The following is a 24,224-nucleotide window of genomic DNA, read 5'->3' as shown; positions in this document are numbered from 1 at the left end:
TATGATAAACGATAAACTGTAGCAAGTTTGTAACGTTTTTGTTTAAATTCGATTTCGTTTTTAATTTTTGATGTAACTTTTGAATCATATATATGTAGTTTGGTTTTCAAGTTTACATTTTAAAGCAATACATTTAAAAGATCTACTACATTTTTCTTCTTTATGAAATTAATTGTTAAGACCATCACTGGGTCGACAAAAAGCACTAGACGTTCAGACTCCTGTAAAGACCCAAATGCCATAAATTTCGTAAAATGACTGTGGATAAATGAAAACCGCACTGGCACTCTAGAGATGAAAAAAGGTAAGAAAAAGCCTAGGGCCAACTACCCAAAGTACGAAGAGATGACTGACAAACAATTAGAAAACCGAGGAACAAGAAGAAAAACCGCAAAGAATATCGCTTACAAAAGTAAATTTAAATAAAAAGAATAGCCATTCAGGGTGTTATGCAATCCGAGTTCTTGCTCAAGTACAACTCAATAAACCCACCGGGCCATCTTCTAGGCAGCCGCTTTTGGTTTTCATAACAAACCAAGAGGTTATTTGAGACGGGTTTTTGCCCATTGTCCGGTCTGTAAATGGTGTTAAAAAAGATAGAAAAACCGACTTCAAGGAGAACTGGATAACAAAAATATCCCATTACAATAGAGGGTATGTAATGCATTTTGTATGATGGATGAGTTGAATTTGAAGCGATGATGGCCTCAAGAAAAATTGTAATTTTGTGGCCTAATGTTTGAGTTGTATGTTCGGAGATAATTGAGCAAAGCTTAATATGCATAGAGTTTTGATTATATAACAAATGCATGTTGCGTACTTGAAGGAATATTTAAGATAAAACAAGGTTTAATTACCATTACAAGAAAAAAAGATGCTTAAAATACAACTAATGGATGTTGCATACTTGGAAGAATATATAAGATATAACAAGATTTTATAACCATTAGAAGGGAAAAGAGTCTTGATATATCTAATTAATGTTACATACATGGAAAAAATAACAAGATTTAATAATTACTACGAGGGGAAAAGTTTGAAATATGTTTATAATACCTCAAACGATCTTACATTTTATTGGACCCAGAAACAGATGCACTTCCCACCCAAAACTTGACTGATTTGTGCATTAAGCTCTTTGAAATGAGGCCAATGCGGAGCACCAGAAACGCTTCACTTAGCGGCACAAAGTAGAGCACCAATTTAATTATGTTTTCCGAGTTATTGATGGAGCAGCCCACCTCTGGCACATCTGTTTTTCATAGGTGCATCCGATTAATAGCAGAGAGAGTGAACTCATTCCGAGGAATTCCTTTGTTCTTAGACGCTACGCTTTGAGCTCTAATCTGGGGTACTTACCCTCGCAGGCCACCGCAGAGTCGTTGTTGGGATCTTCGGTATCTGGAACCAATTCCCAGACATCATCATCGTCATCGCCATCAGAGCTTTCACGCAAGGCGGCCAGGTCATCCATTCGATCGGCGGCGGCATTCATGCCAAAGTAACCATCCTGGCACTCGTGGCACTTGGCTCCCATTACGCCCTCCTTGCACTGGCATTGTCCTGTCCGCGGATCACATCTGTCGGGGATCAGGGATCCCAGAGGATCGCAATTGCAGGCTGGACAGCGAAGCTCCACATTGGCATAGCCTACATCGCATTCATCACACTTCTGACCTCCGTAGCGGGGTTTGCACAGGCACTGGCCATCCGTGCTGTCGCAGAGCCCACTCTCCGATCCCTCCGGATGGCAGTGGCAGGGATCACAGCCCATGGCCGGATCACCCCAGTAGCCCAGTTTGCAGCGCTCGCAGTGCCAGCCCTCAGTGTTCCCGCGACAGGTGATGCATTCGCCGGTGGTCACATTGCAGGGTCCGCCGGCGCAATCGCAGCGCTGACAGCTGCTACCCAGCTGGCGGGGATTTCCAAAGTACCCATCGTCGCACACCTGGCAATGGTCACCCGTATAGCCCTCCGGGCACTGGGTGCAAATGTATTCGGCATGCTCGATCAACTCGAACTGCGGATTCAAGTCCATGTAGTTGTAGCTCTTCAGCTGACAGCTGGGCGAAAAGTTGTTGGTGTCCTCGGACAGGGGACAGGCGCATCGCTTGCAGTCGTTGGGGGTTCCCTGCAGGGGATTCCCATAGTAGCCCAATTGGCAACGTTCGCAACTGAAAAGGAAAAGAATTTTGAATTTTAATGGAGTCGAGTCTTGGCTTAATGGTGTGTGCCCTGGCTTGCAGTGGGGAGTTAGCAGGGACACAAAACGTGGGTTTGTAACTCTGCTGACTGTGGATTGTGTTATGTGGATTGTATTCTTATTCAACACCTGTCTTTTGGGTTTGTGTCCACACTAACATTAAATTTAAAGTAACTAGTAATCTTTAAAATTAATAAATCACTTTAAATTTACATTTATTTAATTGAATAAATTAAATCAAAATAAATTGTATAGGAAACATTGTCCCATTTACTTAAAACTACATTTTTTAGTCTTTTTTCTACATCTATTTTTAGATACCTAAAAAAAACATGGAAGCACAAATAAAAAACATTCTTCACATCACTCAAAGTAGGTCTATATTTCTATATGTAAATATATAAAAAGAAATATTCGCAATAATTTAAGTCCCAATTTAACCAGATTCTTTGTTTGTCTTAAGTTTTGAGCGGAGCAATTCTTTCTTTTTCTACTCACCGATCTCCAAAGGTGTTGTGCATACAGTCGCCGCAATTTCCGCTCTGCAGATCGCAGGAGTTGGAGTGTCCGTTGCAGGGACAAGGGATGCACTTGCTCAGGATCTGGTGGTCCGAGGTGTTCTCGTAGATTCGCTTGTAGCCAAAGGCGCAGCCCTCGCAGGAGAGGCCCGTATAGCCGGCAGGACAGAGGCACTGTTCCACTCGGCTGGACGACTCACCGCCCAACTCCAGGCCGCCCGAATAAATGACAGCTCTTTCCAGGTAGGTTTCCACCTGATCTGTGTGGAAGGCTGCTCGGATGAGGATGGCATCGAGCGAAACGAGAACGGAGAGGAACTGCGATCTGGTCACTGACTCTCCGTGATAGTCACCGCCCTCAGTTCGCCGCAGCCTGGTTTTGATGTCCTTGACCGTGGGTGGAACGTGATACCAGCCCTCCTCTGTAAGGGTTACGGTCAAGTTGACCAGCAATCCCTCCAGGGATTCATCGCCGAAGGCAATCTTCAGTCCGTTCTTGCCGAACAGAATGACATTGGGTCCCGTGGTGGGCTTTCCCGACGTATCGCCCCTCATCACCACCCAAGACAACAGTAATTGCAGCCTGGCTCCATAGCTGGTCAACCGGTTCCCCAGGTAACCCAGCGGAGCCTGCCAGTAGATGGCCTCCACTTCGTCAAGCTCGTTGGCGAAGATCAATCGGTTCTCCTCGGCATCGACGGGTATTGAAATTGGTTTCATTCTCTGTATGTCGGTCAACTTCCAATCGTTGAGAGTTTCGAAGGCCAGGGTCTGCAGCTTGGCACTGTGGCATGTTTGGGAGACCCCGGAGCACCAGCAACTGGTGCAACCCTCGCTGTTCTCTCCGTTCAGGTCAAAGTATCCCGGCGCACACTCGGAGCAGGTGCTGCCCTCCACATAGAGCTTGCATTGGCATTTGCCCGAGCAGGATCCCTTGGAGGGAAGGGTTCCCCTTTCGTCGCACTCACAGCGCTTGCACTCGTCTCCATAGTATCCAGGAGCACAATCCTCGCAGTTCGGACCCTGGAAGCCCTCCAGACAGTAGCAGGCACCTCCATCCGGCTGACAGTTTCCCGTGGAGCGGGCAGGATCACAGGAGCAGGGCAAACAGGGTTCGGTAAGCGGTGCATCCAGCTCCCTGTAGAATCCACTCTCGCAGAACTCGCACTCGTTGCCAGCCGTGTAATTCGAGCAGCTCTGGCAGATGCCTTTGTCCAAGAAGGAGTCGTAGGAGCAGCTCTCGGCATGACCATAGCATTGGCACACCTCACACTCTCCGCCCAATTGAAATGGTCGGTCCTGGAAGAGCGGACAGCACTGCTGGCACTGATCACCGCAGGTATTGTGCTGGCAGATGCACTGCATCAGGGGATCTCCTGGCGATTCCTGGGTGCGATTCGCATGTCCATGGCAATCCAGGCGGGCACTGACCTTCAATTGGGACAGCGAGTAGAAGCTGTGCTTCTCCAGCGACGGGGAGTCCAGCAGCCAGTCCAAACTATTGTCCAAATTGGCAGTGGAGTGCATGCCCTGCAGCCGGATCCTTATATATCGAGTCGTTATGAACTTCATTAGGTCTGGACTCTGATCCGTGGCTCCGGGGCGATTCTTCAGCAGGGAAACATGCAGTACTCCGTTCTCCAGAGGTCCAGGTTTGGAAAACTGAGTGGAGCACACAACTTCGGTGTCGTTCTGGAACACATATTTGCCACTCTGTCCGGAGAGATTCCATCGCCTCTGGCAGTCTGCATCGCTCAATCCAAAGTACTGCCAAGGTTCAAAGTTAATGCCATCCAGGGATTTTTCGAGTATCCAAGAAGCTGGACGAGGGGAATTGGCCGACTTTAGCCACACCGAAAAGATTTGGTAAGTCTGTGGAAGAGAAGTAAATATCATATCAGTTTGTGCATAAGGTATGTTTATTTTTAAGAGTAGGGGAGAAGAATTTTATATAATTTTTTTAAAAATGCATTCTTATTAAATAAAAAAAAATCAATAAATAAAAAGGAAAACATTGGCTAAAAGCAGTGATATATTGCTTTAAAGCAGAAACTTGGCCTTCATTAAGGCTTTCTATTTTAATATCCTCTTATATTGTAATGACTGGCAATGGTAAAAAACTATACCCTACTTTTTAAAGTATTTATTTTTTTAATTTTTGGGTAAACCTTTTTTCCCACCATAAACATAACTGCCATCACACCTCGGCGTTTTGGTTTAATGGCCAATGGGTAAATGAGCCATAAATTATCTACGCACCCAAATGTCAGTGTTTCTGTCAGCAAGTAATGTTTCTATCCAGTCGCAGGCATATATCTTTGCATCTGTGACTACCAACAAACTGCCTGCATATCACCGCTAATGCCGTTTGGTACTGGCAAAATCTTATAACCCAACATTGCCATCGCCGCGTCATAAATTTCCCGAACTGTCAACCAACCGCAACCCTACAAAAACCGCCGCCCAACTGTGGCTCCTTTTGAACGTGGCCGGCGGCACCAGCTGACAAACGATATTTGAAAAAATCGTATATGTAGTAAAAAAAAAAAAAAACCATGAATAAAAAATATCAAATCCACATCCAAATGCCAAAAACGTCGCGTGTTCGAGACGCTGAAAATGTTGCGCCTATCGAAGATCGGTGGCCAAAAAGACCAAGGCAGGCCAAAATGAGAAATCAATAAAAGGCATGCAATTGAATTTTCCGACGGGCGACTTGAGGCGAAGGTGTGGCCAGGTGTATAATTGATTACGACGCATTGACTTAGAGCAGCCACATGGCGCCATCTAACCAGATATCTGACTGGTATTATTTTTTAATTTTTCCTTTAGCTTTTCGCAAGTCATCGAGAGTCCGAAACAAATCCACGGACAAGTCAGAAAAACGATATCTAGAGAGCAATTGCCCTGTAGCACCTACTCAAAAACAACTCTATCAAATTTCAAAGCCACTTGTTTACCCACAACTCACTAAGTAGCTAATGGCATCAGCATCAGCAGCAGACACACATTTTCCCCGATTTTCCAAAGCTGATAAAATGCAAAAATACAAGAAGTCAAATGCCAGCGAGAGTGGAAGGAGGTGTGCGCATGCGTGCGTTCTCCTTATTGAGTGCCGCCTGTATTCGATTACAGCAACAACGGCGTCTGTCAAGCTGATAAGATTACCAAAATGAACAAGTGAAAGAGACCGGCGAAAAATAAATCTCTACGGGGATTTGAAGTGGGTATGTGGAAGTGAAACCAAAAATATACGATATGAGTGTAACAGCATCGGAGACTTTAAGACTTATAAAACTATTCATACACTATTGTTTTTATCTTTCAGACCTTATATATACTCTCTGTGTTAATTCCTCTAATATTTGTTTGAAAGGATTAAGGGATTTTACGATTTATTTCAGGGATTCCCTGCCATTCTGGTTATTTGACAAGTTTTTGCTAAAGCAGCTCAAGTGCATCACATTCTCCGCTAATTGCTCACTATTCCGCACATCCCAAAGGAATTAGTATAAATTCAAGGACTCACATATGGTCAAGCAAAATATAATTGGAGTAAGATCTATAATTGAGGATACGGGTTCAGTAAATGGCAATAAAAAGGGATTAGTTGTAGGACATAAAAAAGTATAAATAAGGTGAGCAAAGCATTTTTTACTGCAGTTTCCCACCAACAGCGAAATAGTTCACACGACAAAAAAAAATCAGAGCAAAAGCCATGTCCGCCCAAGGTGCAAAGTTTAAGTACTTATCCAATGATATGGTATGTCCTTAAAAATATTATTAATAACACTTCACAAAGCGTTATTTTTGAACAGAAAAATTGCACATATTGGGACTGGTTACGGTTCCTTATTTGGAAGTATAGCAGGAAACAAAAGTCTACCTTCGCAATGATGAGAAAAAAAGGAAAGGAAAGGAGGTGGAGCCAGAGAGATGCTAGTGTTATATAGAAAAAGGCACCCTTAAAAGTTTTTTTTAATACTATAACCTATAAAGTTTGTATTTATTTCAATGAAGACAACGTGGCATTCTGATAATGTGCCTTTAAATTAAATATGTCTTAAAAAGCTTTCAAAATGTATTTTTTCAAAAACAGAGAGAGAGAAACAGACCGCCTTATACTTTGGAGTTTTAGTCATCTGCAGCTCCGAATATTTGTATGTATACCTATGTGTCATATTATAATAATATAATAATTATAATAATTATAAAAATAATACTAATATTAATATAAGTAGTTTTACTATTTGTCTAAAATAACAAAAATGACCAAATGTTTCATATTCATTATATATCTTAATATCTTCCTTGCAAGACAAGTACAAGGTTCAATTGCAATACAATATATATCTTAATATCTTCCTTGCAAGACAAGTACAAGGTTCAATTGCAATACAATCTAACAAGATAATATGAAATTAAACTAAACGCGATATCATTGAAATTTTGAATGCTTACAAAAAAAGATTGAATTATTTGGGGCTAGTTAAGGTGCGAGTCAACGGAAAAGATTACGTACTTGGATACCAGTTTGTTCAAACTACCTATATAGTTAATAATCTAGTTAAATCTAATAAACAAATACCTAACATAACTTTTTGAAACCCAATAAATTATGCTATTTAAAAAACAAAAGTAATAGGTAATATTGTAATTAACCAAATATGTAAGAAGTTTGGAATTTTCGGTCGTAAATAAATATAATAAAGTAAATTACCTACCCTTACTCTTTCTAAATAACTTCATCTTTATGGATTGATACAAATAATAAAGATACATCACCACCCACATGCGCAGCTTCGATTATAGGATTGGAAGCATATAGTGCACTTCCGATTGCTCACTAAGGAGCCACTGAACTTGACACACTCGAGTTAAGGCGATAAGGTATCTCTAGTGAATTATGTTGTCCCCATCAAATATCTGTCCAAGTCCTTGATTGCAATCAGCTGGAGAGCAAGCCTTGCTCCCGAAGTGATTTCCTGGTGCCTGGTGAGCAAAAACAAGTTCCAGATAAAGGAGGCGAACTATGAAAAGGTCTCGTGGTCTTGGCCTTCTTCTGCCCCATCCCCGTGGAGATGTGAAAATCGTTGTAGATTGCAATCGAAGAAGCGGCAGGTGAAGGCCTCAGGGGTAACACTTTGACGTTTTTATCAGTTTCCACCAATTGACGGCACACACAGCAAACTTGTTTACAACGGACCGATGAAGATCACTCTTAGTATAAATATTTGGTCAGTGGAATCTCCTCCACGGAGGGAGTAAGTTATTGTTTATGCACAGGAACCTGTTACCAGATGCTTGCCAACTGATAAGGCCAAATCAAAGAGAGACTAACAAAATTGCTAAAATATTCAGTGGGAACGAGAGGTATGGATACGGGATACCAACTTAGCGGGGTAATTTGAGTTGATAAACGAAATTGAGTGGCAAGTAGGGGGCTCCCTCTTGCATGTCGTAAATTACACAAATTAACATTTATGGCAATCAAATATTTATCGCTCAATGAAGAAAATCCATCGGGCATAACCGACAGGAAACTTCTTCTGCGCCCAGGCACCCAAAAAAAAAAACGAAACCAACACGGACGCTCAGTTAATTGCCAAAAAACACACAGAACGTGGAAACTCATCGTAAAATTTTTAAAAATAAACAACCGAAAAATTGAAGTAGACAGAGTGAGACGGAACAAAATAAAAGACAACAAATTTAGGGCTTGCCTTTAGTTTTATTTGGGCCTCTGTGCCAGACAGCATTTTATCTCAGCATATTTTTTGGCAAATCATACGGTGGTGTGGAGGTGGCCCATTGGAAGAAACAGAATCTGTTACTTTTTTGTCCGATTTTTCGCTTTGGCACGCTTTTAGATAACATGGTGAATGAACCCACATGGCAGACATGTTTCTCCCATATATTTTTGCACATTTTCTTACTTTTCCCTATATCGTTCACTCAGACTTTTCGACGTGTTTTTGGCTGCTCGCACTGAAGTAATCGCAAAGTTTTGTGTCTGCTGCAAGTTTTTATCTCTGAAAATTGGCGCATTAATGCGGCTAAAGAATGAAAAAAGTTTGGAATAACTTGTTTGGACTTTAAGAAATAAAAATGTAATATCCGAATTGAACAAGTAGCAGTTGTGGTGTGAGGCTTACATTGAATGTATAGCTTCATGCTCTAAATGCTAATGGAATGTGGTTTTGAATAATTCTTCGGGTGCAGCTCAAATATTTGTGTCTTTAGCATCAGCTTAAGTATTATAATTTTGTTTAAATTAACCTTAATTTAAAAAAATTTTACTAGTCTACGACCTCGACTATCAGATACACGTTACTCAGCTTTGGGGTGTGCGAGAGAGATGGAGATATGCATGCAGCAAATCGGCTGTTTCCGATATTGCACACCATACAAACTCGCCACCTAGCGTCTATTTCTTTATTTGCTTTAGTATCATTGATTATTATATGTTTTTAAATTAATGATGGTGTAATGTGTCCCAAAGAACAAAAAAATATGTTTGTTGAAGCTATTTGTTTTTGGGTTTCAAAAGCTCTTCAATTTTTACTTAAACAAATCAAAGTCTTTCCTCACATACTTATTTTCGTTTCTTACTTTTGCACGCCCTGTGCCATTGGCCATTAAAAATACAATCCGTTTCCTGGTAAATGACATGAAAACAATTCAAGCGAAGCTTCAATCACGTTAAGACCCCGACCCAAAAATAAAAGCCTAGCAGGAAATTCATGCAAATGCAACCAACTGAGGAAGCATTCTTTAAAAGGCAAATTCAGGGAAAATGTCGAGAAAAAAGCAACGAAAATCACAGGCCAAACAAATAAATAAATTGACCATTAAAATAATTGCTGTGCCTAAAATGCGTCTCGAACGTGGCTTGTAACACGCTTTGCTCGTTGTTGTTGCATCTGTTTCCTTCGGCAGGCGGTTGTTGTTGCTTCTGTTGGCGCTGCGAATGTTGCAACAACTTGTCAAACATTTGAATTACAGTTACGAAACCAATAGCGATGCCAAATGACCGGCCCCTCGCATTTTATTTCTTTTTTTCCATTGGCCAAATTTGGCTAAATTTAATGAAGCAATTAAATGTCGGTATAAAAAATGTACACACCAACAAACATTTCAAATTGGAAATACACGTATTCGTAAGACTGGTATGATGTTTGCCGCCAAATATTTTTATGGTTTAGTCTTTTTGGGTAATACATTTTATTGCTATAAACTCAGAATTAAGGAACTTGAAAATTTATGTTGTTCGATTAATGTTCTCCTAAAAGCCTATGCCCTATGCAATATAAATATCTTTGGTCCAAGAACAAGCCCTTTTCATGTTTTTTTTTTAAGTTTGGAAAGATACTTTAACTTTACATGATTTGGTACATCATAGGTACCTGGCTTGCTTGCTAATATAAAACAAATTATTTCAGACGTATCAAAAATTCTCCTACGTAGACCATTTTTTCGAAAACTTAAAAATAAGTACCCAGTACAGGGAAAACGATCTGAAGAACTTAACTTTCAAAGACTATATTTACTATATTATTGGTCAAATCGAATAAAGGTTTAGCGAGTGCAACCTAGACAACTTAAATTAAATTAAAAAAATAGATTTGTTTTAAAAACCCTAAGTAACCCCTTAACAAACCCTTGGTGAGTTAAGAAAACAATGTGGACTATTCTAAAATATTATATATTGTTTTATTCAAATTGAAATGGCTTTCCTTTTCAGAACATTTCCATTGCAGAACTGCAGTCACAGTTTGGGAGCCACTGGCCGAGTTGTCCGTAGAATTCTCGCTACACTTTCAATTAGTCACGCGCGCCCCAAAGCCATTCAAGCATAAATCTAGACATTGTTGTACGAACAGACAGGCTGACAGACTGCTTACTGGCAAACTGACAGACTGGATGGCTGACTGCCCAACTGACTGACTGACAAAGAGACATTTGGACGGACAATCCCTGGCTATGGGGCTCGATTCTGACCGGTCTGCGAGGACTGCCCGAGACTGTCGCCTTTTTCCCAGCGCGAAGAGAAATATTTTAAGCTGTCAAATCGTTGACACACGCCTGTCGTTTCTATCTTGTCTCCGAGGCTGTTGTTGTTGTAAATCACTCGATTAGTCTAATTGTTAAAATCCACGCCGGGGTGGAGAATCCGCTGAAGCCTGGAAGTCCCAAAGATTTTGTCGCCCATTGGGGAGACAGATAGACAGACCAACGTCAATGTCAAGTTCCCTCTGAGGTCATAAATCGTGTTCTGTTTCGGTTGGCTTGGCATTGGGAAACAACAGCAGACAGAGGGAGATCTCTCTAATGTGTTTCTAAATAGTTGTGACAAATGCTAAGATATTTCCAAAGCCAAATCACACAACACACTTAATTGTGAAGATGTAGCTAATTAGTGAACTTGTTAGGGGAGAATTATTTGTGTTGATGCTTATTGAATGGGACCGAAGGCAGCTGTTAAAAATACTTGGGGAAAGGCAAGGAGTTAAGAAAAAACTAGTTTTTTAGATCGCAGTACAGGCTAGTTCCATCACATCAGATGAAGTAAATAAAAAGTACCTATCATAAGTACTACCTATCTATATATATATTTTTTAAATGAAACAAAATCAGTCACAAAACTGCCTGTTTCCTTGATTTTTAAAGGTCTTAAGAATGAAAAACTTTAAGCTTTTGTAAAATTCTTTAAAAATTCCGCTTTAAAACTTGTTTACAAAAACAAAAACGTAAAAAAACGAAACGATTTTAAAAATTCCTGACAAGCTGTAAATATTCTTTGTCACTCAAGCAAATCAACGGAATGAGAGCGTGTAAATTTTGACACATGCCCCTCATTTGACTTCGTTCCCTCGGCATCCGCTATGTCCATATCTGGAAAATCATGGGAACCTATAAACTTTGTGGTCGTTGTCTGACCAAAAATGTAGTACATGCCACAATTGCATTAAAAAAAATACGACCAGGCGGTTGACATATACATAGAGTAAAGCAGATGCCATAAAAGGTTTGCCATTTATATTTGGATTCTGTTTGGCAACTAGAAATAAGTATTGTCAGAATTAATTAAGTGAAGAGACCAATTTAAATACTTCTGTATGAAGTTCCCCTTTTTGTATAAGAGACGTGCAGGAATTTATTAATAAACTCCGAGAGCAACGCATGGCTGTCATAAATCTTTCATACTTTAAGGCATATGCAAAAACAATGTTTTTAATTTTAAATCACTTCCAGTCTGTGGATATTGCTCCTGCTTCTTGGCTGTGCTTCTCGTTTTAATTAAGTGCACACTCAATGCCTTTGCCTGGGTCCGGGCCCAAAGAATCTTTGTGTGCCGGAATGGTCCGGTCCCGTGGCATATGGTGCATGGTATACGGCAGTGGGGAAATAATATCAAAACATTGATATATCTGCTGGAAGATTCGAGTGCAAGCCGCACTTGAATGTCAACTTTGTGTCGGCTGATGCTAAACAGATGATATACATTTTCCGTTTCATTCCTTCTCCGTTTTTAGCACATTATTGGCCAATAGGGTCGATGGGAGAAGTGTGGATCTGAAGGGATTCTGTGCTCGAGTGCACTTTGAAATACCAATTAACACTATCGGCGGACGATTAGCACCCAATAGAGATTTAAAGATCCGCGGCAAGTGTGAAATAAAATATGGTAACAGACGCCTTCTGGGAGGTCTATGATATTTAAATTAGGCAAATCTTTTAAATTTGTTTTAAGAATCATCTAAGAAAAACTGTTTGTGTAATTTTAAAGGACTGAAGAAAGTACACAAAGTTTATTTTAAATGTGGAAAAACAGCGGAAATGAAAGTCTAAATTGTTCAACTGCGAGAAAGTAGATATTACAGAATATCAGTATGTAAACCAATATGACTTAATCAAGAGCCCATCAAAACCAATTTATGTTTGCCATTTTGAGCATTAGAACTGACTGGGCATCAAACGGGTTTCAGTTCCACTCCAAACACCGAGAGGATCATATTTCAAAGTTCCAATGAGACAGACAAAGGCATGTATAGCGATGGATCATGGAGTTGGCGTTAAATCGCTTGTAAATGAGTGACAACTCAGCGGCTTAATTACAAACTGGATCACAGCTCGTCTGTCACAAGAGCTTAGCCCCGACAATTTTGGATGGGTTAGACGAGAGATGGGTCTCCATTTGACACAAGTTTGACTTACTTGCTTCAAATCCAATAAGATGGTCACATACTCAAACTGCCGGCCACCCTGCAGAGTGGGTGATTGCCACCAGCCTTCTTCAAGTCCTGAGACTGTCGAGATTAGCGACTGTATGGAGCGTTGCTTGGCCTGATCCGAGGAATGGGCATTGCAGATGCCACAAGGCTTGGCACCAACCTGTTTGCAGTACTCCTCGGCTCCGTTCTGACCGCATGTGGCATTCACGGATATTTCAGCCCGGGGAATCACATTGAAGAGCGGTGGATAGAGGCCTCCAGAGTCACTAAATGAATACAAGTCCTCGGTTTTCAGCAATCGAAGAGCTGCAAGTGGATAATATAGTCTTTAGTAAAACAACAAAGTGAGATTAAAGTAAGTTATCATTTTAATACAATACTTGTTTTAAAAGGAAAAATACCACATATTTTGTTTTTAGGAACTACTAGTCATATCAGTTATCCAAAAAATGATAAAGAACGTAATCGCCAAATCCTTCCAAGTAAAGCCACAATCTGTTCTTCGTAAATGTGTTTTCTTTTCTTGTGAACAAGAGTATTGCTTACCATTTAAATAAAACGTCGAATAGAAGTACCAAAACCTTAGAACAATAATTACACAAAAACAGTAGGCTTAAATCTTTCCAGTTCTGTGTGTTATTTTATTTCTCTTTTAATATGCTTTTGAGATACACATCGTAGTTATTAGAGTGAAAGAAAAGCATTTTCAGATTAGGTAATACTCCAGTTGATAGGACTAGTCCAAGTTGCGGCTGCCGTACTCATAGAACTCCTCCTCCAGCGCAACCAGCTCATCGGCCATATCTTGGGCCAATTTGCCAATCTTTTCGTCGTACTCGACTGTCTTGGCCTGTAATAGTTCACAGTTCTTCTTGAGTTCCTCATCGATGCCCGGGAAATCATTCAGAATGTGGTATTCCTTGAGGTCGTTCACTAGCTTCATCAGGGAATCTGCAGCACGGACCACATTGGCGGCACGCACCTGCATTTCCAGCGCATCTATTTCGTATTGCGTGGTTTCCTGAATTTGGCCGTTTCTATCACGGCAAGCCATCTTCAGGATTTCTTCAAAGTTTACCAACATGCTGCTAACGTCGGCTGACAACTGGGACTTGAAGGACATCAGGAGGGCATGCTTCGCCTGCGGGGTGTTTGCCATGTTCTTGCTTCTTTTCGTCAACTTCCTCTTGAACTTATTATATCTTAATTCAGGTAGCTAAGTAATAAAACCAATTAATTAATTTATAAATATAATACTCTTCTTAACAACCTTATTACTCCACAACTAATCGGTATATCCTTGATTCCCTTGAATTAAGTCTCTTAAATATTTAATTCTTCAAAGTCTTGAATTCAACTGAAAATGAAATAAATCAAAAATCGATTAATGAGACGCTTAACCTAAGATTGTAACAAATCAAATCGCTACAGCCGAAATCTGCTTCCCTAACTCCATTATTCAAATTCTGACAGTTTTTCCCAGGCCAATCAATTAAATTGCTCAAACCGAACAAGTCGAGAACAAGCCCTCAAGACAACATTGCCAATAAATCACCTACTGGGGCAGCTGCTCTGGATTGCTCTGAACTTTGTGCCATGAGAATTATTGATTGGTTGGTTGACTTGACTGGCTGGGCTGGCTGGATTGCATGAAAAATGTACAAGTATCTCACGGTGCCCAGATGACCAAAAGCTGGGCAACTTTCGAGATAAACTTTATCGCTGACCAACAACCAAACAGCAGCCTGCAGTTTGAGTTGTAGTTGGGGCGCAGATGTTGACCTGGTATGCCATTTGCATGTTTGGTAGCTCCAAATTGCAGTCTGCTGCTGGTTGCAGTTGTTTCCTTTGGCTGCCCAGCTTTTTTGGCAATTGTCAACACAAAACTTTGTGAACAAGACAAAAATGTTGACGTAATTGCAGCAAAATGGCACATAAGTTATAGGGAAGGATCAACAGCAAAGTTTTGGTCGAATGAAAAAAGTTTCAGGCTGGTCTGTGAAGTTTCAATGGGTTAAGTGAGGGAAGAATAGGCAATGAAACAGTATTGCAAATTTTAAAACAAAAGTATTACTCACTTTAATTTATTTTAAAAAATTTCAAAAAATGTCTTGCCAGTGCCAATCTCAACTTTTATAAGACCTTTTAATAGTGTATAAATATTTTCATTTTTTGTGGCGCGTTCAATTTGTCAAAACATTTAATCAGCAATACTTTTCTCACTTAAGCTGTCAGCGCTGGAAAACGTGAATATATTTTAGTGGGGGTTGGGAGTATCGGAGGGGCGTAGTGGGAGCTAAGAGGCCTATACATAACTCCGAACAGCCGTTGAAAAGGCCACCTCCAGCCTGAAGTTGCCAGTTATTTAACTTCTCTCTTTTTCCCTGCTTTTGGCTACCGCAAATTTGTCATTTGTCAAAACATTTAAATGCCATTTGCCGGTTTCCTCTTGAGTTGGGCGATTTTGACAGCTGTCGATAAGTTTTTCTTTCACGCTTTTAACACTTTATGCTTGAACTTTGCCCAGAGCAGTGTTTCTTGGTTTTCGCTTTGACTTGAAAACATTTGTTAGGATCGCTTTAAATCAATTTTTGGTAAGCCTAGTTTTCTGTTTTTCTCAAAGTGAAAGTGATACTCTCACTTTATTTCAGATTATTATTGGCTGGCATGTCTGGTGTCAATTATTGATGACTGCGGGAAGTTGTAAATAAAGCGAAATTTTTATTAATTTGTTAAAATTAATTGGTTTTTGTGAACTCGAAATACTTGAGGTAAAATAAAATGTACAATGGAACTTTTGTTGATTGGGTTTAACTTTAAATTTGGACACTTGATCCCTTGACACATGCTTCCTCATGCCACTTCTGTTATTAAGTTCCAAGAATTTTAATTGGCAGTCTTTTTTAAAAAATATATACAAATATTCAATTAATTTTAAGAGCTCTTCGCCTCTTTGTCGGTATATAAGTATATCAACTTCAAGCGCATCATCTTTGGCCTCAACTCTTTTTTTCGTTGTCGCCATCTTTGTAATTGAGACGTTTGCCAAAAGAGCTCCACAAAGTCCTCAAAATCAAGAGGGGTCCATCTCCAGGGAAACCTATTTATGGCCGTAATTTTGATTGCTTCCCCAACCATCCATTGAGTTATTCATTCTCTTTTTCGGTAGCGGGCTGTCAAAACTCATAATGTTTGCTTTCCTCACGGCGTCCTTTTTTTTGGTTTACTCTTTATAAAATAATATATGCATTTTTTCAGCTACCGAAAATCATTATTTGTGTGCAAGTTGAAGCCAATTTGGTTATGCAAAGCAGTCGGCAGAATTGATTGGACCGGAGGATTTCACTTTGACAGGAAGCACTCGAATGGCTGACTAACTGGAGATTACCTTAACAGCCGGCTTGTCTATTCCAGCAATTGGTTAATTTCCATTGCCATCTTTGAAGTTGGATTGCAAAATGCAACGACTTAATAAGCAGCTGGATATGGAACGAGATGGAGATGCCATGCCCCGTTTCGCTCCACTGTAATTTTTGCCTCCAGCTGTCTGTTTGTGTGCATAATTGGCCAGAAGGAAAACAAGAATGGCTGGGAGGGAACCGACCCCATGGGGCCCATATAGCCAAATCCCCGGCTGCCCGTCCGAAAATAGTGAAAATATTTCTGTACCGTGTGCGCCATGTCGATATGAATAAAATGCAGAACAGTGAAATGCTTTTAAACTGCAGAAGCACGTGCGCCGAAGAATTCCCCCGACTGTTCATTGCATTTTCCCGTGTGCGTTCATAAAGGAATATACTTACCCAGGATTGATCAGCAAATATGTAGGAATATTTTTGATACTGCACTTGGATTGAGCACGTCGAACTGAATTAATTCGTCGAAAATTATGGAATGATTCGACCTTGTGACTTTTGGTTAGAGCTGGATCAAAAGTCGATATCAATTCGTTGATGGCAGCGTCGATATTTTCCCATCTCTATTAAGAGAAATAAGGATAGGGCTGGCGAACAATAACGATGCACCGATATGAAATCGATTATATGAACCAAAACAATTTTAAAACATCGAATACTTAGGAAAATATCGAGAAATATGTCAGAATAATAATAAGGGAATTCCCTAAACTGTTGAATTGCTGCATTGTTGAACCAAAAATTTAGGGAAACCATAGCTGTCATTTTAGACATTAACTTAAAATCAAATACAAAATATTTTATGTTTATTCATTCGAAAAATTTAAAAACTGGTCACAGCTGTTTGAAAAATCAACAGGAACCATTTAGGATCGTTGCTGAAATTTCCGCAACTCATCAGTTTAGGCAATACCCAGATTGTATTATCGGTAAATAACACTATCTTTTTAATAAACTCTACTCAATTAAGTTGTGAGCAATCATCACCTCTCCAAGTTCCCAAGTCACCCCGAAATGGGAAACTGCAAACATAGCTCCGCAAACACCATTTCCCCCTAATTGCATCACCCACACGTCTCGCTTGTTGTTGTGAGTCATCCAAACAACAACGAACTCCATTGAATGGCAGCTACCAGTCTTCAATACCAAATCAAGCATTACTTGCATAACCCAGCGGAGTCATCGACCACATTGTCCCAAGATAGATGAACATCATCATCGCGATCGGCGGGCCGACCAGACCGGGCATGGATAAATATTTTTCTAAAACACAACTCGAACATGGATCCGAGAACCTCGGACTGGATGGGATGCCTCTTGAAGACGTCAGGAAAAGCCGGTAGCCGGTATCCAGCAGTTGGCAGTTGGGAGAAAGAGTCGGTGGTTCTGGACAGACCGAGCATGTGTTCTTCTCACCATCGGTCAGCAGCTTTTGAAGCACCCACTGACGGGACCCAACAAGAACTCGGCATCCGTCTGGCACCCGAGTCATCCAGCCAACCAACCATCCATCCGTGAGTCCATGTCCATCCCATCCAATCTTAACCCGTTCGGTTCCCACTGTTTCCCGGCTTTTAACGCTGCGCTGCACCGATGCATGACCAAACATCTTCAGTTCTGGTCAGTTTGGTGCTCCATCTTACCCCCCTTTCATTTTATTTCTTTTCTTGGAAATGTGTTGACGCAGCTCGCCAAGACGAAAACCCCATGTCCATCGTCGTGTTTGTCAGTTGTTGGTTTGTTAGCCAGTTCTGTTTGTTTTCAATAAATATTTGACATTTGTCTATGCATTTTTCCCGAACCTCAGAGGACAAGTCAAGCGTTTGGCTGCCAACACCGACCGGGTACATTAATTTTTCAAGTACTCGAAACCAGTACCGTCCCCTTGTGCCCCAAAGATACGGTTAGAACCCGCCCATCGAGCATCGTAAAAGTTCGACTGAAATTGTCACCTGCCACACACCAGGTGAAAAGTTCTTAAGCCCTGCAGCTACATTCCCCTTTCATCTCTGCGGATGTTTGATTTGAACTTTGGTTGCGAAAGGAAAGGAAATTGTTTACCAGAAATCTTTGTACGTGTGAAATTCCCTATGAAGTGTTGACACAATCGGGCTTGATCTAATTTTTAAATATATCAGAAAACAGTGCTCACTCGGTGCGGTGAACAAATTAAATACTAAGATTAAAACTGTGCCTTTACTATTAAGAATCTCTTGATAATGCTGAAAATTTATAAGGTTACAAAAATATTTCTTTGGCTCCATCTTAAAGAGATCCCTTTCCAGAGTAAAATTTAGGATTAACATTTGATTTTATAAACATTAGGCGATTTATTTTAAATGCCTTAGATATTATGTTAAAAAAATAATGTCCCTTCTGATTAATGGTAAACCTCTTCATCTCATAACCAGCTTTATAAATTTAGGAGCTTAATTTATTTCGTTGCCCAAAAAGATAATAATATCAGAGAATTCCTGGTCAACCATTTAGTTTGGCTCTTAATTAAGCGACTTGTTTTGCTCGAGTGCCAAGGAGGCTGGCAACTTTTATCTAATCGGGAATCAGAATTGTGTAAGCTGCCTGCGAAATCTTTTCGTGTAGCGGTTCACTTAATAATTTAATAAGCTCCACGAAAACATGAAAATGTTTGGGGGCTTAAGGTGAGCTCACCTCCGCTGCACTTGTGCTGAGATAATTATCACGATTTATGAGTCAAAAGCTCTTATCATCCACTTGCAATCATTGCACTAAAAGGCGTTGAAAGGCCCATTCAGCCATTAGCCAAAAAGCATTGGGGGCCATTAGATGGGAAAGGTGGACAAATGGACCCACCGTGTGTTTGCCAATCACTCGAAATGCATTTTCAGCTTCGTTTTCCCAGTCAATGTTTGCCCCACGTTTGTTAACCAACACTGCTCCGAATGCTGCGCATGCGCAAACGAGATCTTGAGATCGACTTGGTTTCGGGGTTTTTGGGGTCTCCTCTCATATCGCACTCATTAGTTACGCCTGAGTGGGTTTTGGGTGAGCTTTGTGATATTCGATATCTGGCAAAGCCCCTCGAGGAGACACGAGTCGCCCACACTTCTCCTGGGGAGGTTTTTCGGAATCACTTTCAGATATTTTTTGTGCACTGTTAATTTGTCATTAGCTGTCACATTTTATTAATAACTTGGTTGCCTCTTATTTTTGCTTTTATGTGTCCAGGCCAAAGGCGCGAGTCGCATAATAAGTAATGTCATAATTAAATTTATAAACTGTGAGTCATCTTCCCCTTCAAGCGGACAGGGACTGACAAGTTGTGTCGCCGACATTGTCGTCTGTCTAGACAGACTGAGATTATGTCTGGCATTGGGCTATTGCTGTAGGAAATGCAAAATGCAGAAAAGGGAAACTACAGGAAGTCGAGGTGGAGTTGTGGAATTCTTTGTGCCCACAAAAAGGGAAACGAGATATGATTAAAGTATGAGTGCAAGATGATGTCAGATTGTTTTTCAATTGTTCGGCTTACCATTGCCATTTCAAAATATTTATAGTTTGGTTTATTACAATATCTTGCAAAATCAAGGATGTTTTAAAACATTTTATCATTAAAGCAGGGAAAAAATATGGGCTTTTAATTATAAGTTTATTAAAAATGTATATTTAAATAGATAAGATAAATATTTTTTATTTACTGAAACTTAAAATCTACGAATCTTATGTTCCTTTTAATAAAACTTTAAAGTTTCAAATCAAATTTTCCTCTAATTTGTATATCCTTTGACCAATTTATTTGGACAACCCATAACTTCATTACTACTTGTTTAATGGCGAGTTGTCTATTTTAACGACCTAACCGGCAGTTAAATCAGACATTAACTGGGTCGTCCGGTCATCCGCAGGCATCGAGTGCCTGTTAATTTGAAATGGCAGCCATTAATGGCACACGCTGTACGCGATCGGCAATAAACAAATCATTTACCCGCAAGAGAGCTGTCCCATTCGGGTTTTTTAATAAAAACATCGAAACGCCCCGAATCGATGTTTTGGACAAACTTCAATAAATCTCTGGTGGAGTTTTGGGCGGCAGCCAAACTGGGTTCCTGGCAATCAGAGTTGACTTGTAAACTATTTAATTAGCACATGGTCCGTAAGCGCGTTAGTTTTGGTTGTAAAAAGGCGCCGACCAAGTCATGGGGAAGTCAACCCACGATCGCGCCGCAGGCGCCATTTCAGCCATTTGATGGCGCCGCCACCGTTTTGGCCACTTCGGTCTAAAGTTGGTCAATTGTTTGGTCCCAGTCCGGACCACAAGTCCCCAAGACCCCTTACCAAGAGCTGGTTAATTGTTTATACATTGAAGAAATTGCATTAATTTCGCTTGTTTACGTTGCATGTCGCCTGACGCTGTTGATGATTCGTATCTCTCATTTTGACTACAAATTTTTATCGCCTTGTCGCCGGACTTACTCATCCAACCAGTTTTGGCCTCAGGAAAAATCCCATGTCCAGGCTGTTTTGTGTTATTGCCATTTGATAAGCCTTTATCCTGTCGCGTCAGCGTCACAAAAAATGTTGCCATTTGAGTGGCAATTAACGATTTTATTGAACAAGCTGCTGTGGAATTATCTCCTAAATTGAATGCGAAAATGCTTGAGAAATTTTCAAGCCGAATTGAGTGGAGTGGCTGTTAAGCCAATGCGAAGTTGATTATTAAACTAACAATTTTGGTTAAGCAAATTGCAAATCCAATATGGTTACGATTGCTAGTGATTGGAAAAGTAGAAAACTTAATGGATATTCAAAAATTTAATGGGAACTTAAAGTCTTTGGTATCTTAATCTTAAAGCTCGTCGGAAATTTAAAAAGTTTTATGCTTTTTAAACATTAATTACCAAAAGTATAGTTTGAAAGCAAATAAATTATAAAAGTGATTGATTTGCGGTTTAGTTGCATTGTTTACTTTGCACATAAAATACACATTAATTTAGTCCAAAAATAATTAGCAAACAGAAATTTTGGCAGCCAGCTGAAAGCTCGTTGATATTATTTCAAGGATGGCAAAAAAACCGCAATACAATTATAGCATACCGACCGCCGCTCAAAAATTTTAAACCCGAATGTTCATTTAAAAAAATTCCAATAACTGGTTTCATCAACAAATAGCCTTCGAATCGCATTAATTAAGCAATTTGTCAGGCATCGTGTCGCGACGACTTCTCTGATCTCAATACCCGAAAGGCTTCAATATTGGATTAAATCGGATCAGATTCTCCTGGCCAGTTTGCATGCAAGGCGACAATTTCTCATTGATTGCTCCCAACCTGCGTTATTTAGAACACTAATCAATGGCCATGCCAAAATGTTTCATTCTTTCGAGCTGTCAGAGACTGTAAGCCAGGAAGACAAGCTGCCAGGGGACTTGAACCTGAACTCGAATACGAATCCAAATCCGAGCCTGAACCTGATCTTCTAGGATTCCAGCTTTCAGCGTATGTTGGCAACGCGTGTCTACAGACAATTTGTTTTGTCGTTTCATTAGTTTCTCAGACTCCAACTTGATTTTGGCATTTAAAAGTGTGTGGAAAACGTATTTTCCGAGTAGTTCTCTTTTTCCATTACTCAGCAAACGTTTTGCTTAAAATCCGTGTGGGCGTTACCGCAATTTTCAGGTGGTTGCCCCAAAGATTTTCACACTCTACGCGTGACTCATGTTTAAAGGCACGTTTCGGCAGCTGTCTGTCTGTCATTTGGTGCCCCCCCCCCTCAAATATGCCCATTTGTTCCAGGGTCTGAACCCAGTCTGCTGATGGATGAGCCACCGTTGCGCCTTCACTTGTCCATCGTCTACCACATTCAAAATAGATTGGCGAAAACTTGTCCCTGGCTGTCGGCACACTTGTAAAAGTGCATAAGATACAGACAAGTGAGACTAAAGATACAACAAAAGATACTTGAGGAGGTCGCCTGGGTGTCTCTCAGATAAATTCAAACAGAGTTGTATAGGGTTAACTAATCATTGAGTTTTAACCTGGATTAGGTTTTTGAAGTACAATCGCCACTCCATCGATGAGAATTTGAATACTGACTATCTAAAACCACCAAAGCTCTTTACTTCCTGGATCCCAAAAAAGTGCTTATACTTTATCAATCGATTGGGTGGTCCTATGTACATCCCGTGCAATTTCACTGTAAAAGATATAGACCACATGACGATCAACCAGAGGCACCTCATTTTTAAAGCAGCTTTCATCAGAAAGATTAGTTGGAGGCAAAACACCAAAATCACCTCAAAGAAAAGCCTTTTTCAAACATTCACTTCCACGGACGGGGAGAAGAACTTCTTCTAGCACGAACATAAAGCATAATTAGTCCACTGGACTGACAGCTCACCCGACTTACCCTCTATAATATTTACACAACACTTTCAAGTGTTTTTCCCCTGGTTCCGTTCACAAGAGATTCCGGCAAAAGAAAGCAGGGATTTCCCTTCCCAGAAACGAAAAGCGTTTCATCTCTGCCAAAGTTCTGGGGAGTGTGAATTTGGATTTGATGGGAGGGAAGGAAGTTGGATGTGTTGACAAGGAGGGGCTTGATATTGATATATTTACACCGCAACATAAGGTCATTAGGCTCGACGTTTGGAGACGATGCATCCGAACAGGTAGAAATGGAAAACCGATACGGGTAGTTTTCGGGGGATATCGTATATGTGTTTAGCTTATCACTTGCATCGCAAACCGATACTCTGTTCCAGACTGAGGAGACTTACTTGTCCCCCAAAGGGCGTTTATCAATGAAGTTCAATGACAGTTGCCGTGGCATTCGATCAACGATCGTTTATCTGTCTCGAAAGTATTGACAAACAGGCAGATAAAGACAGAAGATATCTCACAAAGTAGAACATGAAAATGTTCCATTCAACCTGCTGATCATTCGGAAACTTATGCCATTGGTTGTCTCCCCGATACTGTTGAGATGGGTAAGGAGTTTATTTGTGAATGATAGCGACAGAGAGATTGTGGGTATTTATAAGAAATGTTCCAATAACTTACGGTATGATTCCACTGACATAATCATATCGTTACTAATATTTTATAAATTACTATTATTTAAATAGTGTTCAACCTATAGAGCTAGTTATAAAACAAATATATTCTAAATGATAAGAAATCAAGATACAAAAAGTCTGTTTTTAATTAAACCAGAAATGTGGTATCGTAACTAATTATATTTATTTATTCACTACTTAAGAAACCATAACTATTTTCTTTTAATTTAGTAACTATAGAAACTGCAGCTGCTTCCCCTCCAATCCCTTTCGAACTGACCCACATTTTCTCCAGAAGAAAACAATCTGAAAACTAGAAACAATTTATTCGCTCGCCCATCTTCGTCTTCTTATCTCAAGTGTCTGCACTAACGAGCTTCGAATTTGTTATACACTCTGTGCAAGGCCCCTGCTTATAGACTGTGGCCCCCACTCCTCCCCACCCATTCCCATGACCATCCTATCTACCATTTTCTGACCCACCAACGTGTGACTGCACATCAACAGCCGCTGACCCGTTAAATGTTCCGGTGGCCGTCATCATTCTACGAGTATTCCTTCTGTGGTTGTTAGTTTTATCCCGGGTTTTTTGTCGACGTCGCCGCCTCGCAGACGGCGTCAAAGTCTTATCAAAACTTGGTCTATAACATTAATTTATGGCCAATGCAAACACGGGACAGTTTTTGGGGTAGACCACTTCAAAGTCCCTTGAGTTGTTGTGTTGTATTCTGTTTTTATTTTTATTTTTTTGTACTATCCCATGGGTTAAATTCAAAAAATCTCGGACCAACAATTTAGTTCCAAAAGAGTAATGCTTTC

At 40.3% G+C, this 24,224-nt stretch overlaps 2 protein-coding genes across 3 annotated transcripts in view; both read right to left on the bottom strand.

Annotated features, from left to right (window-relative positions):
• wb (wing blister) overlaps nucleotides 1-24,224 on the bottom strand; it is a 69,533-nt gene that overhangs the window by 40,528 nt on the left and 4,781 nt on the right. For both annotated transcript variants that reach the window (XM_070995537.1, XM_017089725.4), the window contains exons 2-4: nucleotides 12,940-13,262; nucleotides 2,702-4,593; nucleotides 1,360-2,174 (exon numbers count right to left, since the gene is read on the bottom strand). In XM_070995537.1, the coding sequence (XP_070851638.1) occupies nucleotides 1,360-2,174; nucleotides 2,702-4,593; nucleotides 12,940-13,262 (3,030 nt within the window). The remainder of the gene's footprint in view (nucleotides 1-1,359; nucleotides 2,175-2,701; nucleotides 4,594-12,939; nucleotides 13,263-24,224) is intronic.
• Nucleotides 13,634-16,916, bottom strand: LOC108021154 (mediator of RNA polymerase II transcription subunit 22). Its single transcript, XM_017089728.4, has 3 exons — nucleotides 16,760-16,916; nucleotides 14,227-14,313; nucleotides 13,634-14,172 (listed from the first exon to the last, which is right to left on the bottom strand). Exon 3 carries the CDS (start codon nucleotides 14,113-14,115, stop codon nucleotides 13,693-13,695), a length of 423 nt encoding a protein of 140 aa, XP_016945217.1. The 5' UTR covers nucleotides 14,116-14,172; nucleotides 14,227-14,313; nucleotides 16,760-16,916; the 3' UTR covers nucleotides 13,634-13,692.

The sequence above is a fragment of the Drosophila suzukii genome, chromosome 2L (assembly GCF_043229965.1).
Source record: "Drosophila suzukii chromosome 2L, CBGP_Dsuzu_IsoJpt1.0, whole genome shotgun sequence".
NCBI lineage: Eukaryota > Metazoa > Arthropoda > Insecta > Diptera > Drosophilidae > Drosophila > Drosophila suzukii.
This window is presented reverse-complemented; position numbering and strand designations above follow the sequence as displayed.

Excerpts from the sequence above, each read along its gene's own strand:
- LOC108021154 (XM_017089728.4), bottom strand. The coding sequence starts at position 14,115 with ATGGCAAACACCCCGCAGGCGAAGCATGCCCTCCTGATGTCCTTCAAG.